General features: G+C 54.0%; 1 protein-coding gene across 2 annotated transcripts; it reads right to left on the bottom strand.

Moving 5' to 3' along the window:
- Positions 1–206: 206 nt before the first annotated feature.
- DIPK1C (divergent protein kinase domain 1C) lies at positions 207–20727 on the bottom strand. 2 transcript variants are annotated; one of them, XM_069467869.1, is made up of 4 exons: positions 20659–20727; positions 9802–10485; positions 5386–5550; positions 207–1195 (listed from the first exon to the last, which is right to left on the bottom strand). In XM_069467869.1, the coding sequence occupies exons 2-4, from the start codon at positions 10234–10236 to the stop codon at positions 998–1000; spliced, it is 798 nt and encodes a 265-aa protein (XP_069323970.1). In that variant the 5' UTR covers positions 10237–10485; positions 20659–20727; the 3' UTR covers positions 207–997. The 2 variants fall into 2 exon arrangements, with proteins under 2 accessions (XP_069323970.1, XP_069323969.1); XM_069467868.1 differs by lacking the exon at positions 20659–20727 and adding an exon at positions 19354–19551.
- Positions 20728–21026: the final 299 nt, after the last annotated feature.

Here is a 21026-nt window from a genome sequence, read left to right as displayed (position 1 = left end):
TCCAGTGGCGTGACAGCACCGCACTAAGCAAACCCACAGCCCCTGCGCGCAAGGAAGATGCATGGCCGTGAGCGGAGAAGGCTCCCTGAGACAAACCCTTAAAGTCGGCGGATTCTGCCAGATGACAACACTTATCAGCTACCATTACACACTCTTCAACGCGAATGACATTCCCTAAAGATGCAACTTTTTTTTATTGTATTTAATAATACAATAAGAAAGGTAACTTCTTTGCTGGGTAGGCAAGTTGTCCCAGAGGACACCCTAGAAAACCCAGCTCCCCCACCCCAACACCACACGCCCCGCACACTCAACTGCTTACACACACATGCACACACTCCTGTGCAACTCACACGCACTCACGTGCACACACTCACATGCACGGACTCACCCATGTGCACATACTCAGACATGTATGCACACTCACACTACTCACCCGTTCACACTGGTGCACACACAGACACACTCATACACATGAACACACTCTTGCCTAGGCACACTCACATTCACACACACTCGTGGGCACACACTTGTGCACACCCATGTGTGGATACACTCACACTTATTTGTACACACTCACCCATTTACAGACACACACATACTTTTTTAACATGGTAGCGCTGTATACGAAGAACTCTTGCTCCGGGAGGCAGGAACAGCGCTCTCTGGAGAGAGTGAGTGCGTGCTGGGGCCAAGAGGCCTGCGAAAGTAAACCTCTGTACCCGCTTCCTCGTTTCATGTCACACAGGGTGACAGGTCAGAGGCCAGGCGGGATCTTGAAACAAGAGTGAACCAAGCCAGGACGGAGCGAGGGTGGCCACATTCCCGCAGCCGAAGTGGGATCGCAGCGCCAGCGATTCGCGCTTGCGGAGAGCGTGGCGGCATCTCGGCGATCGTTCGTTTGCAGCGTGAAAACGTCTCCTCTTTAAACAACCGCAGAAAGAGTCACTGGACGGTCACTGCTCCCGTGCGAGCATTTTTAAGGCCAGAAAAGTGGCTACTTCTCTGCCCCCTGCAGCTCCCTCTGCGTGGCTTGGAGGAGCCGGCGAAGCTTCCAGAACACACTGGGGGCTGCTCTCGGGGAGTCCGCGCATTCCTGCACCGCCTCCCGCAGCTGCAGCTGCAGCGGGAAGGAGACGGCGGAGCTCTTGAGGGGCGAGGAAAACCAGTGGCGAAATATTTTGTCGCAGATGACCTGAGGGAGAGCAGGGTGGGCGGTTAATCCGGGCAGCTAATCGGCCGCAGAAGCTTCCCCGGCCCGCAGCGGGCTCTGCACGGACTCGCCTTTCTCCCGCTGCGGTCCAGGGGGCTCCCAGCCGTTGTGCGACGCCGACAAGCGCCCCCTTCTGGAAGCTGCACCGCTCACACTGTGAACAAACCACCCCGCAGAGGAGGTGTGAGGTGGCAAGTCCCGTTCCTACCCCACCGCAGACGGGGAAAGCTCTGGGTGGCACCCAATGAGGGGGAAGGAGAGCACAGGTCACAGGCAGTTGCTGCTGCGTAACGAGTGGCCCCCGCAGGCCCGAGGGCAGCAGCACCTGTGGGGGGGGTTCCTCCCCACGGGCTGGTCTAGTGACGATGACGACGACCCTGCCACCGACCCAGGCTACACCGAGGGTCACGTGGCATGTCGGGGAGAAGCAGTGTGCATGGATGAGCTATGATCTTTCAGCACTTGAAGGCTCATGAAAAGAAGGTGTATTGGAGGGGAAAGGCTGCAGGCATACGGCTGTTTTAGGAGCCTTTGAAGGATTTTATTCTAGGAGCAGAAGTGAAAATTAAGCCACTCTCTCATAATTCTAATAGGGTGTGAAATTCACTGCTGCTGAAGAGCACTTGAAATTCTCAGTTTCAACGTGTTACTTGTTTTACAGCTTTCCCAGTGCCCGACTCCCCACCCCGGGTGGGAGACCTGGCCTAGACGCTGCGTAATTAGTAATGCTTTACTTTTCTACATCACACTTTGCGTCAGACTCACTGAACAAATGCCGCCATTGTACAGAGCTAGTTTCACAGAGGACAAATAATTTCAACTTGCTTTTCCCAATCCCTGCAAAGGCGAGGATTCCTTTACAAAACAAATTATTTTGTTTCTCTTTTGGATAGAGAACACATGTGCACAATTTAAAATGTCCTTAAGGATATAGTGTAATCTTAGTCTCCACTCACCCTGGACACTCAGTTATCCACTCTGCAAGGTGACTGCTTCTGTGAATGGCCTTCTCGACGGAGTCTATGCCTGTACAAGCCTATACGTGTATTTCCTTATATTTTACACAAATTCCATCCCCATTTAACCAAATATTGGGGAGATCCCTCCAAATCATTTCTCATAAGTATGTTCCATTTGTTTTAATGGCTACATCTCAAATGTGTGGATGTACTGTAAGTTCTTTAACCAGTTCCCCAATGGAAACTGGGGTTGTTTACTAACTTTTGCTATATAAACAATGCTGCAGTAAATATCTTGCATATATACATCATTTCATTTTGGGCATGACACTAAATTTCTAGAAATTGAATTTCTGGGTCAAAGGGTATATGCACTTTTTGTTTGGATAGATATTGTTAAATTGACCCCATAAAAGTTGTACCAATATACCCTCCCTCAGCAAGGTGTCCAAGAATGCCTGTCCTTCCACTGCCCCAACCAACACGTGTCACAGACTCTCATTCTACCAACAGATGGGTGAAAATGGGTTCATTTGTATTTGAAGCTATTTGTGTTTCCATTTCAATGAATGATCAAGTTTATATATTTTGCCTGGATTTCTATCAGGTTGTTGGCCTTTTTTATTAATTTGTAGATGCTCTTTATATCTTAAAGACAGTTCCCCCTGCTTCAGGGTGGTTCCCCAGGAGGTAGACTCAGAGATGGAGGTTTGCAGGGATTGGTTGAGGGATGTCCTCGGGAACCACCCTCCATGGGACAGGCCTGCAGTGTCATCGCTCATGGAGGCAAAGGGGTGGCAGGCTTGGCGTCTGGCCCTCCCTCCTTCCCCACTGGCCCATCCCAGGTGCTGCCCTGGGGAGTGGGTATAACCTTGGCAAAGACAGTCCTGGGGGGACTTGCTTGAGCTCGGCAGCCGGGGATAATCCCCCATCCTCTCCACTCCTGGTCTGTAATGGGAAATGTACACATTCTGCAGATTTTCTCATTTAACTTTTAAATTTGCATTTTTTTTTTTTTTGTAATTTTGTTTTTGCCAATGTGAATTGTTTCTGAAAGACAATTAAATTTGCCAGTGGTTCCTCTTACGGCTTTGTTTCATACTTACAGAGGCCTTCCCTACACAAGAATAATATTTAAAATTCTCCCGTTTTTTTTCTGGTACTTTAAAGATTTTGTTTTTGACATGTATTTGCGGTGTCTGGAACCTGGAGTGAGGCAGGGAGGTGCCCTGTCGTGCCCACCCGGCAGCCGCCTCCACCACACAACCAGCTGCCCCCACCGGCCTAAAACGCCCCTGTCATCGCAGACTAAATGCCCCTGTGTCATTAAGTCTGTTTCCGAAATACTTTATTCTATTCCAGTGACTTGTTCATTTATGCAGTGTAGGGATATTTTAGTAAAATTTTAAGTTCAAAAAGTAGAAATTTTACACAATGTACAAGGGATGGAGAAAGTTACCTGTGATCCTGCTGTCCAGGAATGATTGCTTTTGACATTTTGGCATCTACCTTTCCAGTCATATACTATTTGGCAAAAATGGATCATATTGTAAATACTGATTTCTAACCTGCATTTTTTTCTCTTAACGCTTCATATTTTTTCATATTCTTAAATAAAGTGTAGTTTCATTTCTAAGACTTTATTCAAAGGTAATAATTAGATACGTGCACAAAAAAATTGCTCAGCTAAAGAGCATGAATATTTCTAACTGCTACATACCCTCGAGAGAGATATATAAATTACAATCATGTAAATGATATAGGCACTTCTCTATTTCCCTGAAGTCTCAACTGTTAATTAATAGCATTTTAATGACTATTCCCAATGGGTAAATTAAATTTATTATCATTGGATTTTAATGTGTCTTTGAATGGTAAGATTAAACAATTTTCCAAGTTGTTCGGCCATTTGGATTTCATCACTTGTGTATTTGGCACCTGTTCTCTTGCCAATTTTCTTTGTGTTCCTCTTGCCTCTTAATGAACCTGTAAGAACTCCCGTTTCTATATGAGGGACGTAACCTTGGACTCGCGTTACGTTGCAAAGGGCAGGTGTTTGCACAAAATGTGGTCTCATTTTGTGGGTGGGATCGCAAGGCGGTGGACGCTTAAGTGAAAATCATCCTGTCCTCACCACTCCGGAAGACTGCCTCCAGGAGGGACCGAGCAAGGTGAGTGCACACCACACGGAAGAGGCTGGGATGGAGACGCCTCTGATGGCTCGGAGTTTCCTAAAAGGGGAAGCCCCTGTGACTCTGGAACTTGGCCCGGAAGTCTGTGCAGACTCTGGGCTGGTAGAATCGGGGCTTTTGCTCGGCCTGGCCGGGAACCACCAGAGGACCACAGGGCTGTGCAGGTGTCCAGAGTCAGTCCTCCATGACGGGACACCGCAGCGCCATGCTGTGCCCCTCTGGCCGCCCCGCTCTGATCTGCGTGTCAGGTCTGCCCTGGGCCACGCTGGCCTGCCGGGTTTGCGGAGCACAGAGGCCGGGTGACAGCGGCGGCTGCACTGGGAAGCAGGGGGAATAGGAGAAGCAAAAAGCAGCAAAGTGCCAGGCAAGAGCCAGGCTAAGCAAGGGCAGGTGCCAGGCAGGGGCGGAGGGCGGACACTGCCGGCCCCTGGCAGCGCCTTGGGCCTCCTCCTGTTACAGTCGGCACCCGTGGGCCAGGTGTATCCACCCCACCTGAGAGCCTCAGGTGAGGGCGCCAAGGGACAGCATCTGCCAAAAAAGGAGGGGTGTTTTCCTGCCGATGGGGAACTCAACCCCGGGACTGGGACTGCAGTACCGCCAGACTTGATGTGAATGCCCCGCGCTGGGCAGGTCCCTACCTGCCGCGACCTCCCTGACGTGGCTTCTCCTGCCACAGGCCACCTACTGGCGTTGCCCCTCTGGGCTGCGGAGTCTGCCCAAGCTCGCTAGCGACCAGTTCCTCAGGACTGCTTTGCACTCTTTTCGGTCTTGTCCTTGATGGGTGGGTCTCTGGGTTGTGTGTGTGTGTGTGTGTGTGTGTGCGCACGTGCGTGAAATTATGTAGATGCCATAGGCAACAAAGAACAAGTGACTATCCTGTCCCCCACTGTCCTTCCATTATTGAACATATCAGGCGTGGAAAGGTTGCCTTTGGCTCTGCTAGGGGCATTTCCATCGCTGGGGGCAGAAATGACAGGGGGGACACGACCTGTCCCCGCGCCCGGCTGTGGCAGGTGCTTACCTGCAGGTTGCTGTTGACACGTTGAGCTCCACACTTGTTGACTCGCAAATCGCACTTTGAAAAACAGTCAAAGAAATTGCAGTCCTCATCGCCCGTGCAGTTTTGCTCAAGGATTTCCCTCATTTTAGGTTCAAAAAAGGCCATGTCTACATCAATAGCCACCACCTGTAATCAAAACAGCACACGGCTATCACAGGGACACGCGTGGGCTCAGCAGGGAGGACAGGGAGCCTGGCTGGCGGCTCCTTTTCCCAGAGTTGGGGGCGCCATTGCCCAGATCACAGGATCACAGAGCTCCCTCGAGCCAAGAGGAAAAGCCCTGGCTACGCCCTGGGAGCAGTTTTCTCCCCCAAAAGTAATTACATGTATTTTCCTTTACACAAGCAACTGTCACAGATGACACTGCAAGGCATTAGCGGCAAAAAGAACCTTAACCACAAGTATCACTTTTCATCTTTAAACACTTTCTCAGCTTTACAAATAGAATCTCTAAAACTTTTTTGTTTTTTGAAACAGAGTCTCACTGTGTTTCCCAGGCTAGAGCGCAGTGGTGCAATCACAGCTCACTGCACCCTTGAACTCGTGGCTCAACGATCCTCCTGCCTCAGCCTCCCGAGTTGCTGGGACTACAGGTGCGTGCCACCATGCCTGGCTAATTTTTTTTTTTTTTGTACAGACAAGGTCTCCGTATTACCCAGGCTGGTCTTGAACTCATGGCCTCAAGCGATCCTCCCACCTTGGCCACCCAAAGTGGTGAGATTACAGGCTTGAGGCCCCATGCCTGGCCAAAAATGTCCCTCTGTTGCTTTTCCACTTTGGTCTCTGACCTTCAAGGGTCAGAATGATGACAGCTGTAAGATACAAATAATCTATCCTCATGAATACAAGCAACAAAAGGATGCTACCTCCGGGTGGCAGGCCTGTTGGGGTGATGGTGGAAACGAGGTGAGCTGTGCCTACCTGCGCTCTCGTTCCCTCTCTATGGTGTGTGTTACCTGAGTCCACGGGCGTGGGGTGGGGAATGGCAGAGCCTAAGTTCTCGAATTGGGACCGAGTTGCAGGAACCCTGATCCCACAGGACCAACTCCCGAGTTGTCAGCACGAGGACTTGGAGTTTCAGATTTAACTTCCTGGCTTCAAACCAGATAGACTTCAAACACGGAAAAGTAATGACCTCTAAATTATGCAGATTTTCCTCCACCACCTGGATGCAACAAAAAAAGATGAGCTCAAACCTGAGAAAATCTGGAACCTGCCCAAATGAGGTTGTTTGTAGCTTCGAGGTATTAAAGAGCTATTAGAAAACGTGACGAGTTTGACGGCGTCAGTGGCATCTCACAGGCCTCCACAGGTCAGCGTGGAGCTGTCAGCCCTGGCCTCTCCCCGCGGTGGCGTTTCGAGAGAGGGCTCTGTCTGCTGGTGTGAATTTCCTCCTCGGTTCTGCGCAGTGTGGGAGGCACAGTCCCTGGTTTGGGTTTTGCTTTTAGTTTTTCATGAAGGATTCATGCTCGAAGGCCATAAAGTTTCTTGGGGATTATTTAGTAAAACAGAGCAGGAGGGAAAATAATTTATTTCAAAATATGTGGAGAATAATGAAAACAAAGAACATAGAACTTTTCCCTACTTAAGGGGCTTTGCCTACTTATTAATTCAGCAAACAGAATTTATCATTTTAATCAATCTTTCCTAACTCATTATTTAGCCAAAATAAATAGCTGATTTCATTATTTACTCTGGTTAACATATTACAAATGAACAAGGGCTATGCTAGCAAATGTATTGTTTTTATAATTTATTATTGGGGCTACAAGACTCTTCTTTTCTTCCTACAGTTTCTGGCAATCTTCCCAGCCCCCTCCAGGCCCCTATTTAGAATTTAAGCTGCTTGCAACTTCTCTTTCTCATTTCTGATGGTTTCCCTCTCATCTCCCATGGAGAGCCACATTTGTTTTCTAACTTTTAGTGCAAGGCCTAGAGTGGATTACAGCTCTTGTAAACTTAACGCTGTGCACCTAAAATCAGAACAGGATCGAAACAAACAGCAAAACTTGCATAATGTTTCTTAATAGCAGGAGAATCATGAAATTCTTCCTGCATGGAATTACCTAACTTGCATCGTCTTCTTCAAACTTCCTTCTGGCATCAGAATAGAAAGGGATCAATGAGAACTATTTCATTCTTCACTGGAAAGTGCGGCCCTGGAGTAGGAGAGCCTTGCATCTGTTCGGAAGGACCCCTTGCTGGCAATAGTTCTGGGGCCTAAGTCATGACATTTCCCGGTGATTCAGTTGTAGCCATCGGATAAATTCTCAGGACCTGCACGTGGGCCTCTGGCCTGCAGGTGAATGAAGACTTGGAACCATCAGTTCTTGCACCGCACCCGGAAGGTGCCCCCTTCTTCAGCCAAGGCAACGGCAACCTGGGCTCAAGTGCAGGACACCCCTGCTGGGTCCCTGAGCTCACCAGTTCTCAAACTTGAGCACCCATCACAACCACCTAGAAGGCTTGTTTTAAAACACAGATTGCTGGGTCCCACCCGGGATTTCAGAGTAGGGGTAGGATCTGAGAATTTGCATTCCTAGCAAGTTCTCTGGTGATACTGCTGGTTTTCTCTTCAAAGTTGTGAAATCTCAGGTAAAAGATCTAAGTGTCTGCCGGAAGGTGGGGACTGGCAGGACCGGAGAAGGGAATGGTCCTGTCTCGTGCCCGTCCCCACCCAAGCCACGGCTGGGGCAGAGGCAAGAGCTGCGGGGACAGCCCAGCCTGCAGAACACAGTCTGAGGCTAGGTCAGGGTGCACAGTCATTTCATTGAGCAACTCTTCCGTGCCTGTCGTGTGCAAATGCTGGACACACAGCTCAGGTGGGTCACACAAACCAGTCACGAGACTATCAACAAATGTATAGATTAAAACGTCCAACGGTGCCCGCTCAGCATCCTCCATAAAGCAGATGTCCTCACCATCCCCTCCACTCTCCCAGCCTCCGTAGCTGGATGAATGGACGAGTGACCGAGTGCCAAGAACCGGCCCACCGCTGAGCCAGGCCATGTGGCTGTCTGTGGACACTCCACGTCTTCCTTCCCCAAGGCCTCAGCGTGGTCACGTCCCAGGACGTCCCTGAGGTGGACAGCACCTATCCATGATGTAATCCTCCTGCTCACTAAGCAGGGACGCCTTGGCCTGGACAGCGATTTCATCTCGGCAGGTCCTGCCATGGGCAGCCCCCTCCAACTCTGGACAGTGTCTGGGAGGCTGTGTGGAGCTCAGGGTATTGTGGGCAGGGCCAAGCTTCCCCTGAGCCCCCTACACAGCATGTGGACCCTCCTGGAACCTCCAAGAACTTTCTGGAACCTCCCAGCTCTTTCCCTTCCACACTTTGAGTCACCCCCAGCAGCCAGGCACAAGGCATCAGGACAAAGCAGTGAGGGCAAGATGCTACGGTGCCCTTCATGGGGACAAAGGCTTGGCCACAGAAGGGACTTACACTGGGGGCAACTTTAGTTTTCTAGATTTCAGGCTGCTTTCGGAAGGCCGTGCCGCTCTGTGCCACCTGCCACAGAGGCCTGTGGCTGGCAGTAATGGCACCTTCCCTTTGTCCCTTTATGTTCTGACCATGAGGAGTGTGCCCCACCTCAAGCCAGTCCCCAGGACAGCCAGCGCACTGAGGGGACTGGAGCTCAGCTGGTCGCTCACCTGCTGGCACCTGCACGTGTCAGTTTTAGCCTAGCTGGGGGGACAGGAAGGGGATTGTCTCATAATAAAACCCTGAAGGCCCTTTTGCTGCTTTTTTTCCTGACTTGTCATATTTCTCACGTGGCTGCATTGCCCCAGAGCGGGAGATAAAAATGCATCTGCCCAGATAGTTCCACTCGGTCAGGTTCCTCCTTGTTGGAGGCACAAAAACTCCATTTGTCCCTCTAGAAATACTTCACACGGAATGGAAACTAACTAGAACCTCTCCAGGAAAAAAAGCACTGGAAAAAGAAACACATCGTCACAGAGCCTGGGCAGTTGAGAACAGTGTCCCCAAACTGCGCCACTGTGCACACAGCCCTCATGGGCCACCCGCCCACATCTTCCTCCGCGGGTCCTCGGCTCCCACAGGTCGCTCTCCCCACTCTGCAAACAGACCCTCCAGAGAGGGCCTAGGGAGCCACTGGGCTGCTCTGAAGGAACCAGAACAGGCCTCAGGGAGGACAGACCTCGCCTGGCCCTCTGCCCCCGCGATGGGCTCCTTTTATTCCAATTCCCCCCCGAGACGCAGGTTCTCTGAGCTCTTTCTGCATGCACGGGAAGGAGGGGGAGTGGCGGGTGTGGGGCAGCAGGAAGGAGCAGTGGCTGCTTCCCGAGGCCAGCAGCTGCCACTGCCACCACCCGCCTGTCTGCACCTGTGCACAGCCCGCCCCGTCCACTTACTGTGAGGTCACTCCTGATGGCAAAGTTTTCGGGCTTGATGTCGCAGAGGTGGAGGCGGTGGGAAAAGTCGCTGTGGAAATGGTTCACCATGTCCAGGAAGCTGAGAGCGATGTCACTGACAGCCTTGGCCTGGCCCTGGCCACCCCAGAGGGGCCCCGTGGCCTCATCCAGGGGAAAGAGAGCCCCGTGGTGGGGGCTGCCGGCGGCCAGGTACTCCACCGCGTAGAAGTGGCCACAGGAGCCCAGCACGGGCAGGACGTGCCGACTCAAGTCCTGCAGCAGGCTGAAGTAGACGTACTCCTCCTGCTGCAGCAGGGCCCACGCGCTGGCCAGCTGGCCCCGCCAGCGCGCGCCCCGCCGGCCCGGCCACAGCGGCCCCAGGCTGCTGTTGGGCAGCTCCAGGCCCAGGGCGCTCTTGACCTGCCCGGCCACCATCAGGAGGAGTTCTGCCTCCGGGACATCTGGGCCGCCCTCCTCCTGCTCCCCCTCCAGCAAGCCGAGGGGCTGGAAGCTGGAGAAGGCCGCGCTCTTGGACTTGAGCACGACGGGCCGGCCACGCCAGTCGGCCTGCAGCACCTTCTTGCCCCTCTCGTAGTACAGGCAGCGCCGGTACAGCAGCTTTCCCGCCACACACAGGTCCTCGCAGAGGTCCCCTGTGAGCGCGCCGCCCCGGTAGTCCTGGCACTGGAAGGAAGGGACAGTTGGTCACAAGAGAGGAGGGGCCGGTGCCACCGCTCGGCAGGGGGGAGGGGAAAGGGACAGGTGGGTCCCTGCCCTCAGGACGCTTATAATCCAGCGGTGGAGAGAAACCTCGTAATGAGAGCAGCAGAGACCGTTCCGGGGGAGGTAAACGAGCATCTCTTCGCCACTATGCTACTTAACTAGGCCCGGGACCAGGTCTGCAGCCTCGGGACACCTGCAGAGGAGGAGCAGGACCTCCACATCCCCCTGGGTGGTCCTGGGAAAACCTGAAGCCACGAGGTCAGGGGAAGGGCCCAGACCAGGCCGGTAGCTCTCAGCTCTGGCTACACTTCAGCTTCACCCAGAGAGCCATAACACCCATGTCTAAGAACGGCTACATCAGGCCTCAGCTGATGGGACCCGGGACCCTGGCCTGCCCCCGGGGTGGACCACTGCAGTGACGGGACCCTGGCCTGCCCCCGGGGTGGACCACTGCAGTGACCCCCGGCGGGCACATTCCTTGGGCTTGCTGTTTCCAGCTGGAGCTGCTGCGGCCCACAAAGCCATGGGCGCTGGGAGGACTGCATAGCTTCGGAGGAGAATCCGCTATGGCATCGGGAGCCGGAGCAGGCCTCGCAGCTGGTGAAGTCGGGGGCAGAAGGCACCGGGGAGGAGCCACAGGGGACGCAATCTGGAAGTGGAAGGAGTGTTGTGTCCTGGTGGTGGTGAGGAGGCCACCCAGGAGCCCTTGGGCATTTGTCCTCTACTCCAAGGGACCTTAGGATGGAGCCCCCGTGGGGACCCGGTGTCCCTCTCCACCAGCTGACTCGTGCCCTAAGAGGACGGCCCAGCCCCACAATCCTGCAGGAGGGAGGTAGGAGCGCAGGGAAAGGGGATTATCACTCTCCCCTCCCTTTTGTATCGTTTACAGAAAATCTAAGCCTCGCTTTGATTAGGAGTTGAGCATATTTTCTAATCCCACCCCTTCCCCCAGCAGTGTCTCTTCCTCGCACATCAGCACATAACGGCCCCTCTTTCTTCCCAGAGCGTTTACAGGGCTCCGTGAGACAGGAGAGTCATCCTAGTGCCTATGAGGTCCTAAGACAAACATAAAATCCCGAAGTTGCTTTTTCACCCTATTCCTTGTGTTACCTGAAGGACCAGCTGGGAAGACGTGTCTCAAGGGGCCCTGGACAAAGGGCTGGACCAGACCTAGAGAGGTGGAATCCTGGCCCCGACTATGCTGGGACATCCTGAGCGTGTCACCGAACTGCTCTGGGCCTCCAACTCCTTCCCCGGCACGGGGATTCTACGGGCCACTGAGAGATGTGGAAGCCACAGCCACACTCGCGCCAGGCAGCCTGGGGTGGCCCTGGAAGGACACTTCGATATGGGATTCTGCACTGTTCAGACGCTGGCTGGGTGTGTCGTGCTTTGCCAACCCCGAGTAGACTATAAGCAGCTCCTTGAAGTCAAAAACTGTCCCCCCAGTGCCTAGACATAGGAATAATTCCAAAGTCAAAAAACTCCAAAAACCACCAGATTTTCATGGCTCATTTGGCCTCTTGTGGCATCAAAGCCTAACTGAAAAGATGTGAGGCTATTTAGAGTCTGTATGTGTTCTATCTGAGGTGAATTCATATACATTTTACTGCAGAATTATTAACTTTTTGGTTACTAGTGCTGCCCCCTCTGCATAATATAAGTTATATGTCACACAGTATCTTTTTACCACCCAGAACACGCCTGGCCCCAAAAAGTCAGATAAGGGATTTGGGGGCCTTTATAAACAGGCTTGTTGTTCAAAGCCCTTATGTGAAAGAAATACTCCCACTGCTTAAAAGAAGTGTCTAGATTTTTGAGACTATTTCAGGCAGTCAGCCGACAACAGCCTGAAAGGCCAAAGCCACGCCGTCCGAGCGGCCCCGCCAGCGTCCCGCTGAGGGGGCTCCTGCCGGCCCCCGGCTCTAGATCTCCGTGTGCCACGCTGGCCGACACCACGATGCAGCCACAGAGACCTGCAGACAGAAAGTCGTGAGCCCGATCCTCGAGCCAGCGAGGCCGCCCTGCTTGCGGGGGGCTTGGCTTTTGGTCTCTGGAAACCCACCCCCGTAACGCAGCTGTATTAGCGGACACCCCCAACCGCTCTAACACGCACGGGAAGTCGTGTTCATGCTGTGTTCCTCTTGGAATTTAACTTAACAGAATTTTGATAAAAAGCCATTCTTTGGCTTTACGCCTGGGATCTCTTTCCAAGGCGTGGGGTCACGAAATGAGCATGGAAGGATCCGGACCCTCGTGTCAACCAGGCTTTGCTTATAATTGCTTCCATATCACCCCTTGTGGGAAAAACGGCAGCCGGCCAGGGTCCTCCGGGACCACTCGGTGAGTTTCAGGTGGTCTGCCCCAGAGGGAGGACGGAAGGGAGGGAGGGCCCTGAGACAGCCCCGGGGCAAGGAGACGCGAGAGACAGAAATAGCACAGGGTGTTCACTTTGCTTATCGTGGGCGTTTCTTTCTCTACTTTATATGGTACTTACAGAGTTTCATGTCTCTATAATAAACTTGATAAGAAAACGCAAAAAAATTGCTTCCTGATTTCCTTATAAATCCAAAAGACCCTGAATATATGGTATCCAAAATGGTTTGATTCAATTCCATGAACATTTTCATAGTGTTATCACATTTGTAATTTAATCAAAAGTGCTTTTGCAGGAAGTGCAGAACAGAACTGAGAAAGACAGGCAGGTAGCGGACACCCCGAGTGGCAGGAGGTGGCCGTCCTGAGCTGGGAGCTGCAGAGTCGCTGGGTGCCGGGAGGGGGGTACAGGGAAGACTCGGTCCTGCCGGCCACTGAGCGAGGACGCCCAGGGAGAAGTGCGGCCGGTGACCACAGGGCCCCGTCTTCCATCTGCCCGTGAGCAGGGGAGCGAGGAAGGGAGCAACTGTGACTGCCTGGACCCTCACTCTTCTCACCTGAACTGCAGCCACCATTGCCATTGGCCGAGAGGGACCCCTGAGGGCCACAAAGCCACCTCCCTTCCACCAGGCCTGCGGCTGGCCATGGGCAAGGCCTTGGCATCAGCCCCACCTCGCCACCTGCCAATCAACGACCCCAGCTTTCCACAGCTAGCCCAGCTGTGTGTGAGTGGATGGACAACCTCCTGACTACAGCTGCCAGGGCAGAGGTGGCTCCTGCATGACGTCAGAACATGACACCACAGCAACATGGTGAGGCTTAGCTCTGGGGCAGACTGGCTTTGCCCCCACTGGCTGTGTGGCTTGTTTCCAAATCTATAAAATGAGGAAGATGATGCTGTCTCACCGGAGACTTGGGAAGGTCCAACAAGGTCACAGACACATAGTCCCTGGCACAGTGCCGGCCAGCGGTGGGCTCAGCCAATGCTAGTTCCCTCCCCGCTCCAGCCCTAGTTAGGGAAGTGCGGGGGCGGGGGTGTGCTTCCTGGAGGAGAAGCGTCCTCAGAGCTCAGCTTAGAGAGAGGAGTTAGCAGATGAGGGAGACGGCAGTCCAGCCGCAGGAATAACCTGCACAAAGGTTCAGGGTTTCGAAGCAGCACTGTGTGTTCAGAGGACCAGAAACAGTCCAGGGGAGCAGGGAGCTAAGTTACAGCAGACACCTACGTGACCACCTGGGTGTTCTGCCAAAAACGCCATTCCCCTGTGTCCCCACCTGACATAGGTGCTTCCTGCCCAGCAAGGATCAAATCAGCCTTGGCCCCGAAGCCGGCCCCACCCTTAGTGGAAATTCTTGCCTCCCTCCCCTGCGCCCAGCTCCCATTAAATCACGGCGGCCGTGTGAGTGCCCTGCCGCCCCCGGTCCCCACAGCACAGGGTTTTACACAAAGCTGCAGCACGTCAACGAAATACAATAGAAGTTAGAGTGAAATCTGTACGAGGTTTGCCTCTGTGAATTTGGAAGGCCACTCTGAACAGGAGTTGCAAGATGTTTTGCACATGGTATAATTGTTGGATTTGGCACTCGGCCTGCGGATCCTGGAAGGGAGCATCCATTTGGGCCGTTTTTCTGAAGATCAGCACACTGGCTACAAGCGTGCCCCGCCCACGGCTGGCTGCGTGCTGTGGCGCCGGGTATTAGAAAGGGCAGGACATGGAGCAGGGTGACCACAGCCCAATCGGGGACCGGCCAGCGACCACAGGCGGGTTCCCGGGTTTATAACCTTACTTTCCAGGACTCCAGTCACCCCATTTGTCATACGAGATCATTTATAGTAGAGCACAGCAGGCACTAAAAAGTATACAGCAGCTCCTCAGCTTACCACGGGTCATGTCCTGATAAACCCGTGGTTAAGTTGAAAATGCCTTTAATATCCCTAAACTACCAAGCACCACAGCTTACCCTAATCTGCCTTAAACGTGCCCAGAACAAGTACTTCCATTAGCCTACAGTCGGCACAGTCTCCTGACGCAAAGCCTGTTTTGCAATCTAATGTTGAACATCGTGTGATGTGTTGAACACAGACCGTACTGACAGCGAAGAGCAGAGTGGCTGTGTGGGTTCTCAAGATGGTTTCTACTGAATGCAAAGCACCTTCATAAATTTGAAAAATCCTAAATCAAACCATCCTAAGTCAGAGGCCGTCTGTATACAAGTGTAGTTATCACGAGGCTGTTTCTTGTCATCCTCCGTGACAAAGTCTTCTTGGCACTTCAGTTCCTACCCTTCTCACATAGAATGGAAAATCCGTCCACTACGGCTGGTGACCAGTGTTTGCAGGGTCTTTTTGTGTGTCTGTGCCTGCCAAACACGGAAAGCAACTTCACCCGGCATTTTTTTTTTCAAAAGTTAATATACTAATTGCAAGTGTAAAAGGTAATCAAAAACATCGTCATGTTAGAGACAGTAGTGGAATTATTTAACAGCAGCATGTCCTCTCTAAGTAGCTATTTTTTAACTCAGTAAAAGTGGTTTATTTAGGTCCATTGTTTGAATCAGACTTTATCAGACTTTTCTCTGCATGGGGGATGTCCCAGCTGCCAGCTTGAAGACAAGGACATTTCTGTGCCTAAATGTGTGTGCATATAAAATCCGCACGTATCCAAGGTGACAATAAACTGAAAAAACAAGTTAAAGTCTCATTGTAGTTAATTCTGGTGTGTTTTTAGAATTAATTCATGGTGGACTTGTGTTTCTCACGGACACGTGAACACACACACAAACGAGTGTTCCCATCAGCTCAGTTCCAGCTCTTGTAAGCAGCGTTCCTTGCAATTATCACTCAGTGTCTCTACAATTTGTATCCCGGTTCTCAAGCAGAAACGAAACCTGTCCACTCGAGCTAGTCCAGGAAAGTGCTGGCAGGGTCTCGGAGGTCAAGCCTAAGGGCTGGGTTTTCTTCTGTTTGTTTTTGTTTTTAAGGAGCATTAAGTCCCTATGCAGTTGGCGACATTCATATTTCATGACCGTGTCCCTCCCACGCAGCCACGCTGCGCACCGCAGAGCCCCAGCGCAGGCAGCGTGGCCACCGGTACCCGCCGCGCCGTCTGGGAGGCGGCCGAGCGCTCAGGGAGAGGGTCGTTCACTGCTTGGAAACCTCTCTGGATACGTGCCCTGGACGCTGCAGTCCAGCTGGGGCCCTGACAGTGTCTCCCACGATGAAGGAAGATGAGCCTGTCCCACTGAAAATGAATCTCTGATGTCGGCCACTAACCTGAACGCCATCGACACCTAAGTAGCCTTCTGGATAACACCGTCTGTGGGGATATATTTGAGATGCTTTGCAAAGGAGACCATGGAAGGCTTAAGCACACTGAGTTGTTACTTAGGGTTTCCACTGTTACGGAAGCCACTTACTACCACGGCACCTCTACTGTCACACTGCACGGGGTCACGTCCTGCCCCTCAGCATACCAACCGTGGGAAGCAGGGCAAGTTACTTTACCTCCCTGGGACTCAGTTTCGCCATCTGTGAAATGGGGATACAGAAAGCAAATACTTCGGAGAGGTTGTTGAGAGAATTCAATGCAACAACACGAGTGAAACACCTTGGCCCAGCGCAGGCCCACAGGAGGCATTAACAGGCAGCGGGCACCTTCCTGCCCTGGAGGGAAGGGCTCCGCCTGCAGAACTCGAAGCCAGGCTTGTCCCCATCCAGCACCGTGCCGCTCCTCAGCCTGGCTGGGCCCCCTGCCAGGCCCACTGGAAAGGCGGGGCTCCGGAAACCTCCGCGTCAAGTCCACGAGTGTCCACAGTTGGCGATGACAGCAGGTGCTGGAAAGCCGCAGTCAAGGGGAGCAGGGGGGTCTGACCGGGAGAACCCAAAGCTCGAAGACGTGGGGCTTGAGTTTTCTGGAACAATTCAAGTTGGCTCTACTGGGGACTCCTGTCCCTGTGCTGTGGTTGGCTCCCTCGGGGTGGGGGGACTTGGGGGAACCCACAGACCTCTGACCTCCGTCCCCTGCCCAGCTCCTAAGCTGGTTTCCCCTGGCACACAGGCAGTGCCACCCGCCAGGCCTGGGAACACAGGCAGATGCCACCCGGCCGGGAATTCACTGCGACTTTGGCTCTGCCCGGAGCCCTCCCTTGGCTCCCCTGGCAAAATTGCTTCTTCTGGGCTCCAGTATCCAGAGTGAAAGCTAATGAGGGTCTGGAGGCCAGTCAGAAAACTAACAACCAGTTTTATTTTTAGGGATAAAAGCCAGGCGGAGTGAATTGCAAAGTGCCGCTGAGCTAGAGACAGAGGCTCAATTCAGCTCAGGTCCCTGGAAGCCGAGGTGCCAACCTCTGCCTGGCACCGCGGCCCAGCGGCGTCTGGACAGTGCAGACTGGGGTCCTATTTAAACCCTTCCAGCTCCCGTTCAGTGTCCCCTTACGAGCTGAGCCAGGGCACTGTGTAGGTCCCACATGAACAAACTCAGAATGAAGACGTTAGAAAGGGCTGTGGCAGGGACGGAGGGAGAGAGAGCGAAGTTCCGAAGTTCCGAGGACCTGTGAGGAATAACGATCTCGAACAGGCCTGGCCTGAGCGTCCAAACAGGGCTCCCGACAACCCGGCTCACCTGGGACAGCGTCACAGAAACTTTTCAGGAAGACCGATGCGGCATTTTAAATCATTCTTTTGGCAACAGGGCAGACGGAGGGCCTTCAGAGGCAGAACCTGCTGCTCCAGCTTTACACTAGAAACGAGCCCATGTGGCCGCCGCGGAAGACAGGCTGGCACAGACTCTGGACAGAATCGGTTTTAATTTACGACCTGGAATGCTGGGAAAGTTATGATTTGCAATTACTTAAATTATATCAGGCGATTCAATTTCCATTAGGCCTTTTCCCACTTAACCAAAGGTAAAGAGATGGAAACTGGAGTTCGTTTTTTAATCTAAAAGATTATTATATTAGATTTGTAAATAGGTGCTCCCTCCTAGCTGACCCATCAACTTCTGTTTACTACAATTAGTCAGTCAGCCCCTCCCCCCAAAAAAACAAGAGAACAAAAAGGGATTTTTTACATAAGTTACCGAGAAAAATCAACGAGCTCTTGCAACTTAAAACTTGATAGAACTTCAGCGTAATGGTGGAGGGCAGGTGGACGGAGAGAATCTGTGACGAGTGTCTCACCTGCATGTGGCCGATTCATGATGACACGTGTCACATTCGATTAGGGAGCATGACTTGTTTCTGCTTGCATATTTGGCTCATTATTTTAAAAATAATTTTACAGTCTCACAAAATCATTTCCTTTAAGAACCTTCATGCTCCTACGTTTTGTGAAAATCTACAATCTCAAAAAGCCCACCCATATGTAAGCAATTGGACTGAAAATTTCCCATGTGTTTCTGGAGGATTTTTTAGAAAATAGATCACTTTTCAAAACAAATGCTTAGATGGTCGTTATTTTAGGAAGTGGATAATCACTGGAATCATTTAGCAGTGGTCGCTGCTATCTTCCCCTTTCTTGGATTTCCTTTTAGGGGTTCCTGCCTTTATTCAAGTCCCAGCCAAATGCACAGACTAAGGAGCAACCCACGTTTCAACCCAACTAAAGATGAGCATTTTGCCTCACAGCGTCCGTGGGCCAAGCGCACGCAGCACGCTGCAAAAACCAAAGTGTTTCTTTCTCTCCCTAACTGTGGGGTCTGCCGAGGAGCTGTTGGGTGCAAGGCCCTCCGGGTTTGGAGACTCTGCTGTCGAGGACCAGGGTCTGCCCAGTCCAAGCCGCCTCCGCGGCGAGCTCTGCGCACCGGAGCGCACTGTGTCTGCTTCCCACAGATCACCACCGCGGAGAGCCTTGGCTTTGGGGCGCGGGGTGACAGGGGCCCTGCCAGCTGCCTGCATCTGGCTTGGCAAGGTGGAGGGTGATCCGGGAGCCCAGGGTGGAATCACAGAACGGCGGCTGAGCTAGAGCGCTGGGACCCGAGAAATAGAGGCGTAGTCCCTGCCGGCCCTGAACCCTGAACTGGCGCGCGCCCCGAGCCCAGCCGCCCGACACGGGACACGGGCATCGAGGAGCATCCCGGAGACTCGGATCGGGACCCACAGGCTTCGATCACACCCGCAAACTTCCTTCAGGAGCTCGGACTCAGGGGTGGTGGGAGAGAGAGGGACGGGAAGATTGTCTTGGGACAAAGGACCAATTTTGGCGAAAAGGGGAGAACATTCCCCGCGCGCCCACAGAGGGACTATCCCAGCGAGTCCCTGTTCGGGAGACCCGGTCCTGCGCCTCTGGCATTCCATGCACGTGTCCGGACCCCACTTCCCTCAGAGGGTGCCACCACCATCCAAGTCCCCAGGGTGGGGGGCGCAGCGGCGCAGCAGCGCAGCGGCCCGGCGCGGGCAGCGTGTCCGATCCCCCCTCCCGGGACGCGCGGCGCGGGGCAGTGCGGCGGCGGGACCTACCAGCGCAGCCAGGATGCGCCGGCTCTTCTCGTCCGTGCAGCGCTCGGAGAGGACGCCCGGGTGCGCGCGGAGCAGCAGGGCTCCCGCCAGCACCCAGCCGGCGGTCCACGCGGCGCAGGCGAGGAGCGCGCACTGCCCGCACCGCCCGCACCGCCCGCGCCGCCGGGCCCGGCCCCGCGCGCTCGCCGCCCGCGCCATGGCCAGCCGGGCCGCGCCCGCGCCCCGCCGCCGCCCGCGCACCCAGTCGGGTCCCGCGTCCCGCGCTCGGGTCGTGGCTCCGCGGCTCAGCCCGGCGCGGCAGGGAGGGGGCGGGGGAGGGGCAGCGCGAGGGGAGGGGGCAGGCTCCGCTCCCCGCCTAGCCCTGGGGGTCGTCCGGCGTCTACAGCCCGCGAACCGAGGCAGTGGATGGGGGTCCTCCCGCCGTAGGCCCTGCTCAACTCTCCCCGCAGCCACCCTTTGCACTTTCTTGGGTTTTTTTTTTTTTTTTTTGCACATTTTGCCCAGAAAGCCCAGCTCCCCGTTTAAAAGGAATCCGGGTAGATTCAACCCCCACCCCTTTTTTGCACGCCTGGCTCTCTGTCAGCACATCTTTAATTGCCGGATAGGATCCCCGCTTCCCGCCGTGGGCTCCCAGGGAGCGGCTGCCACATTCTATCCTTCTGCAGAAGCCCCCACCCGACCGTCCCCGGGACCCCTCGGCGCTCTCGGCTGCAGCTCCATCCTCCACCGTTTACCTCTGCTGGACGCCGCCTTCCCCTGAGTCGGACCCGAGCTAGGGTTTCCTCCGGGCCGTGCGCAGGGTCGGGGGTCCGGGCGACCCGGCCAGACCCTTCCCACGGGCACCCCCGAACCAAACCACCGAGTCTCCGGCTGCCAAAACCTCGCGGGAGTCGTTCTCAGGGGTGAAAAGGGGCCGCACTCTTTAAACATTTCCACTACCCACGGCGAGGAGCAAGCGTGCACCAGACACATCCAAAGCTGTATTTATGTGTTTGCAACGTCACCTGGGTAGCACGCTTCCGTGCGCGAACCCAGCGGTTACATGAAGTGGGCTAGGCGCCTGGGCACACAGAACCGTCCTGTCCCTTGCCCGCGCCCCCTGCCCCGCCCCAGCCGCTCCTGCGACTCTGCAAACGCCTTTCTGCAGCGAAGAGGGAGCCCGGCGCCCCCCCGGAGGGGAACTGTCACAGCTGAGGGACCCTGAACGCCGCCGCGCCCGCGTTCGCCTAACAAAAGCTTATTCAGCGCGGGTCACGCGCCAGCCGGTCCCGACCGCCCTCCCGCCTGCCCCGGCCCGAATTTCACCTTGATCCCTTCCCAGGTCGGGGATGACGGGAAGCTCTCGCCCTGATAAATTCTGTCATTACCCCTCAAGAACTGGCTTCTGAACCTTCTCTTTCTGACTCGCTTGTTTAACTAGTTTTGTGGCTGGCTCAGTGGCAGAAGGCTGCGGGAATTACGCAACATCAGATTAACAAACGCTTGGCCCCAAGGAGCACTTTGGACACACCACAAAGGCCATGGACCCTTGGAGTTCGGGTGTCACTCACTGGCCAGAGTGAGGGCTGTCCCCACCGCCACCCAACCCCAGGACATACCCAGCCACGGCACCAAGTGTGAACAGTTGCAAAGGCCGGTTGGGTGAAATCTTTGTTGTCTCCTTTCAAGATAGG

The sequence above is a fragment of the Eulemur rufifrons genome, chromosome 5 (genome assembly GCF_041146395.1).
Source record: "Eulemur rufifrons isolate Redbay chromosome 5, OSU_ERuf_1, whole genome shotgun sequence".
In the NCBI taxonomy this organism is placed as follows: Eukaryota; Metazoa; Chordata; class Mammalia; order Primates; family Lemuridae; genus Eulemur; species Eulemur rufifrons.
Note: the sequence above shows the minus strand (reverse complement) of the source record. Positions and strands in the feature narration are given on the sequence as shown.

Excerpts from the sequence above, each read along its gene's own strand:
- DIPK1C (XM_069467868.1), bottom strand. The coding sequence starts at position 19,551 with ATGGCGCGGGCGGCGAGCGCGCGGGGCCGGGCCCGGCGGCGCGGGCGG. Across the intron at positions 10,486-19,353 it reads GGCGCATCCTGGCTGCGCTG|TGCCAGGACTACCGGGGCGG; the intron begins GTAGGTCCCGCC and ends CCTTCCTTCCAG. Across the intron at positions 5,551-9,801 it reads CCATCAGGAGTGACCTCACA|GTGGTGGCTATTGATGTAGA; the intron begins GTAAGTGGACGG and ends TTTTGATTACAG.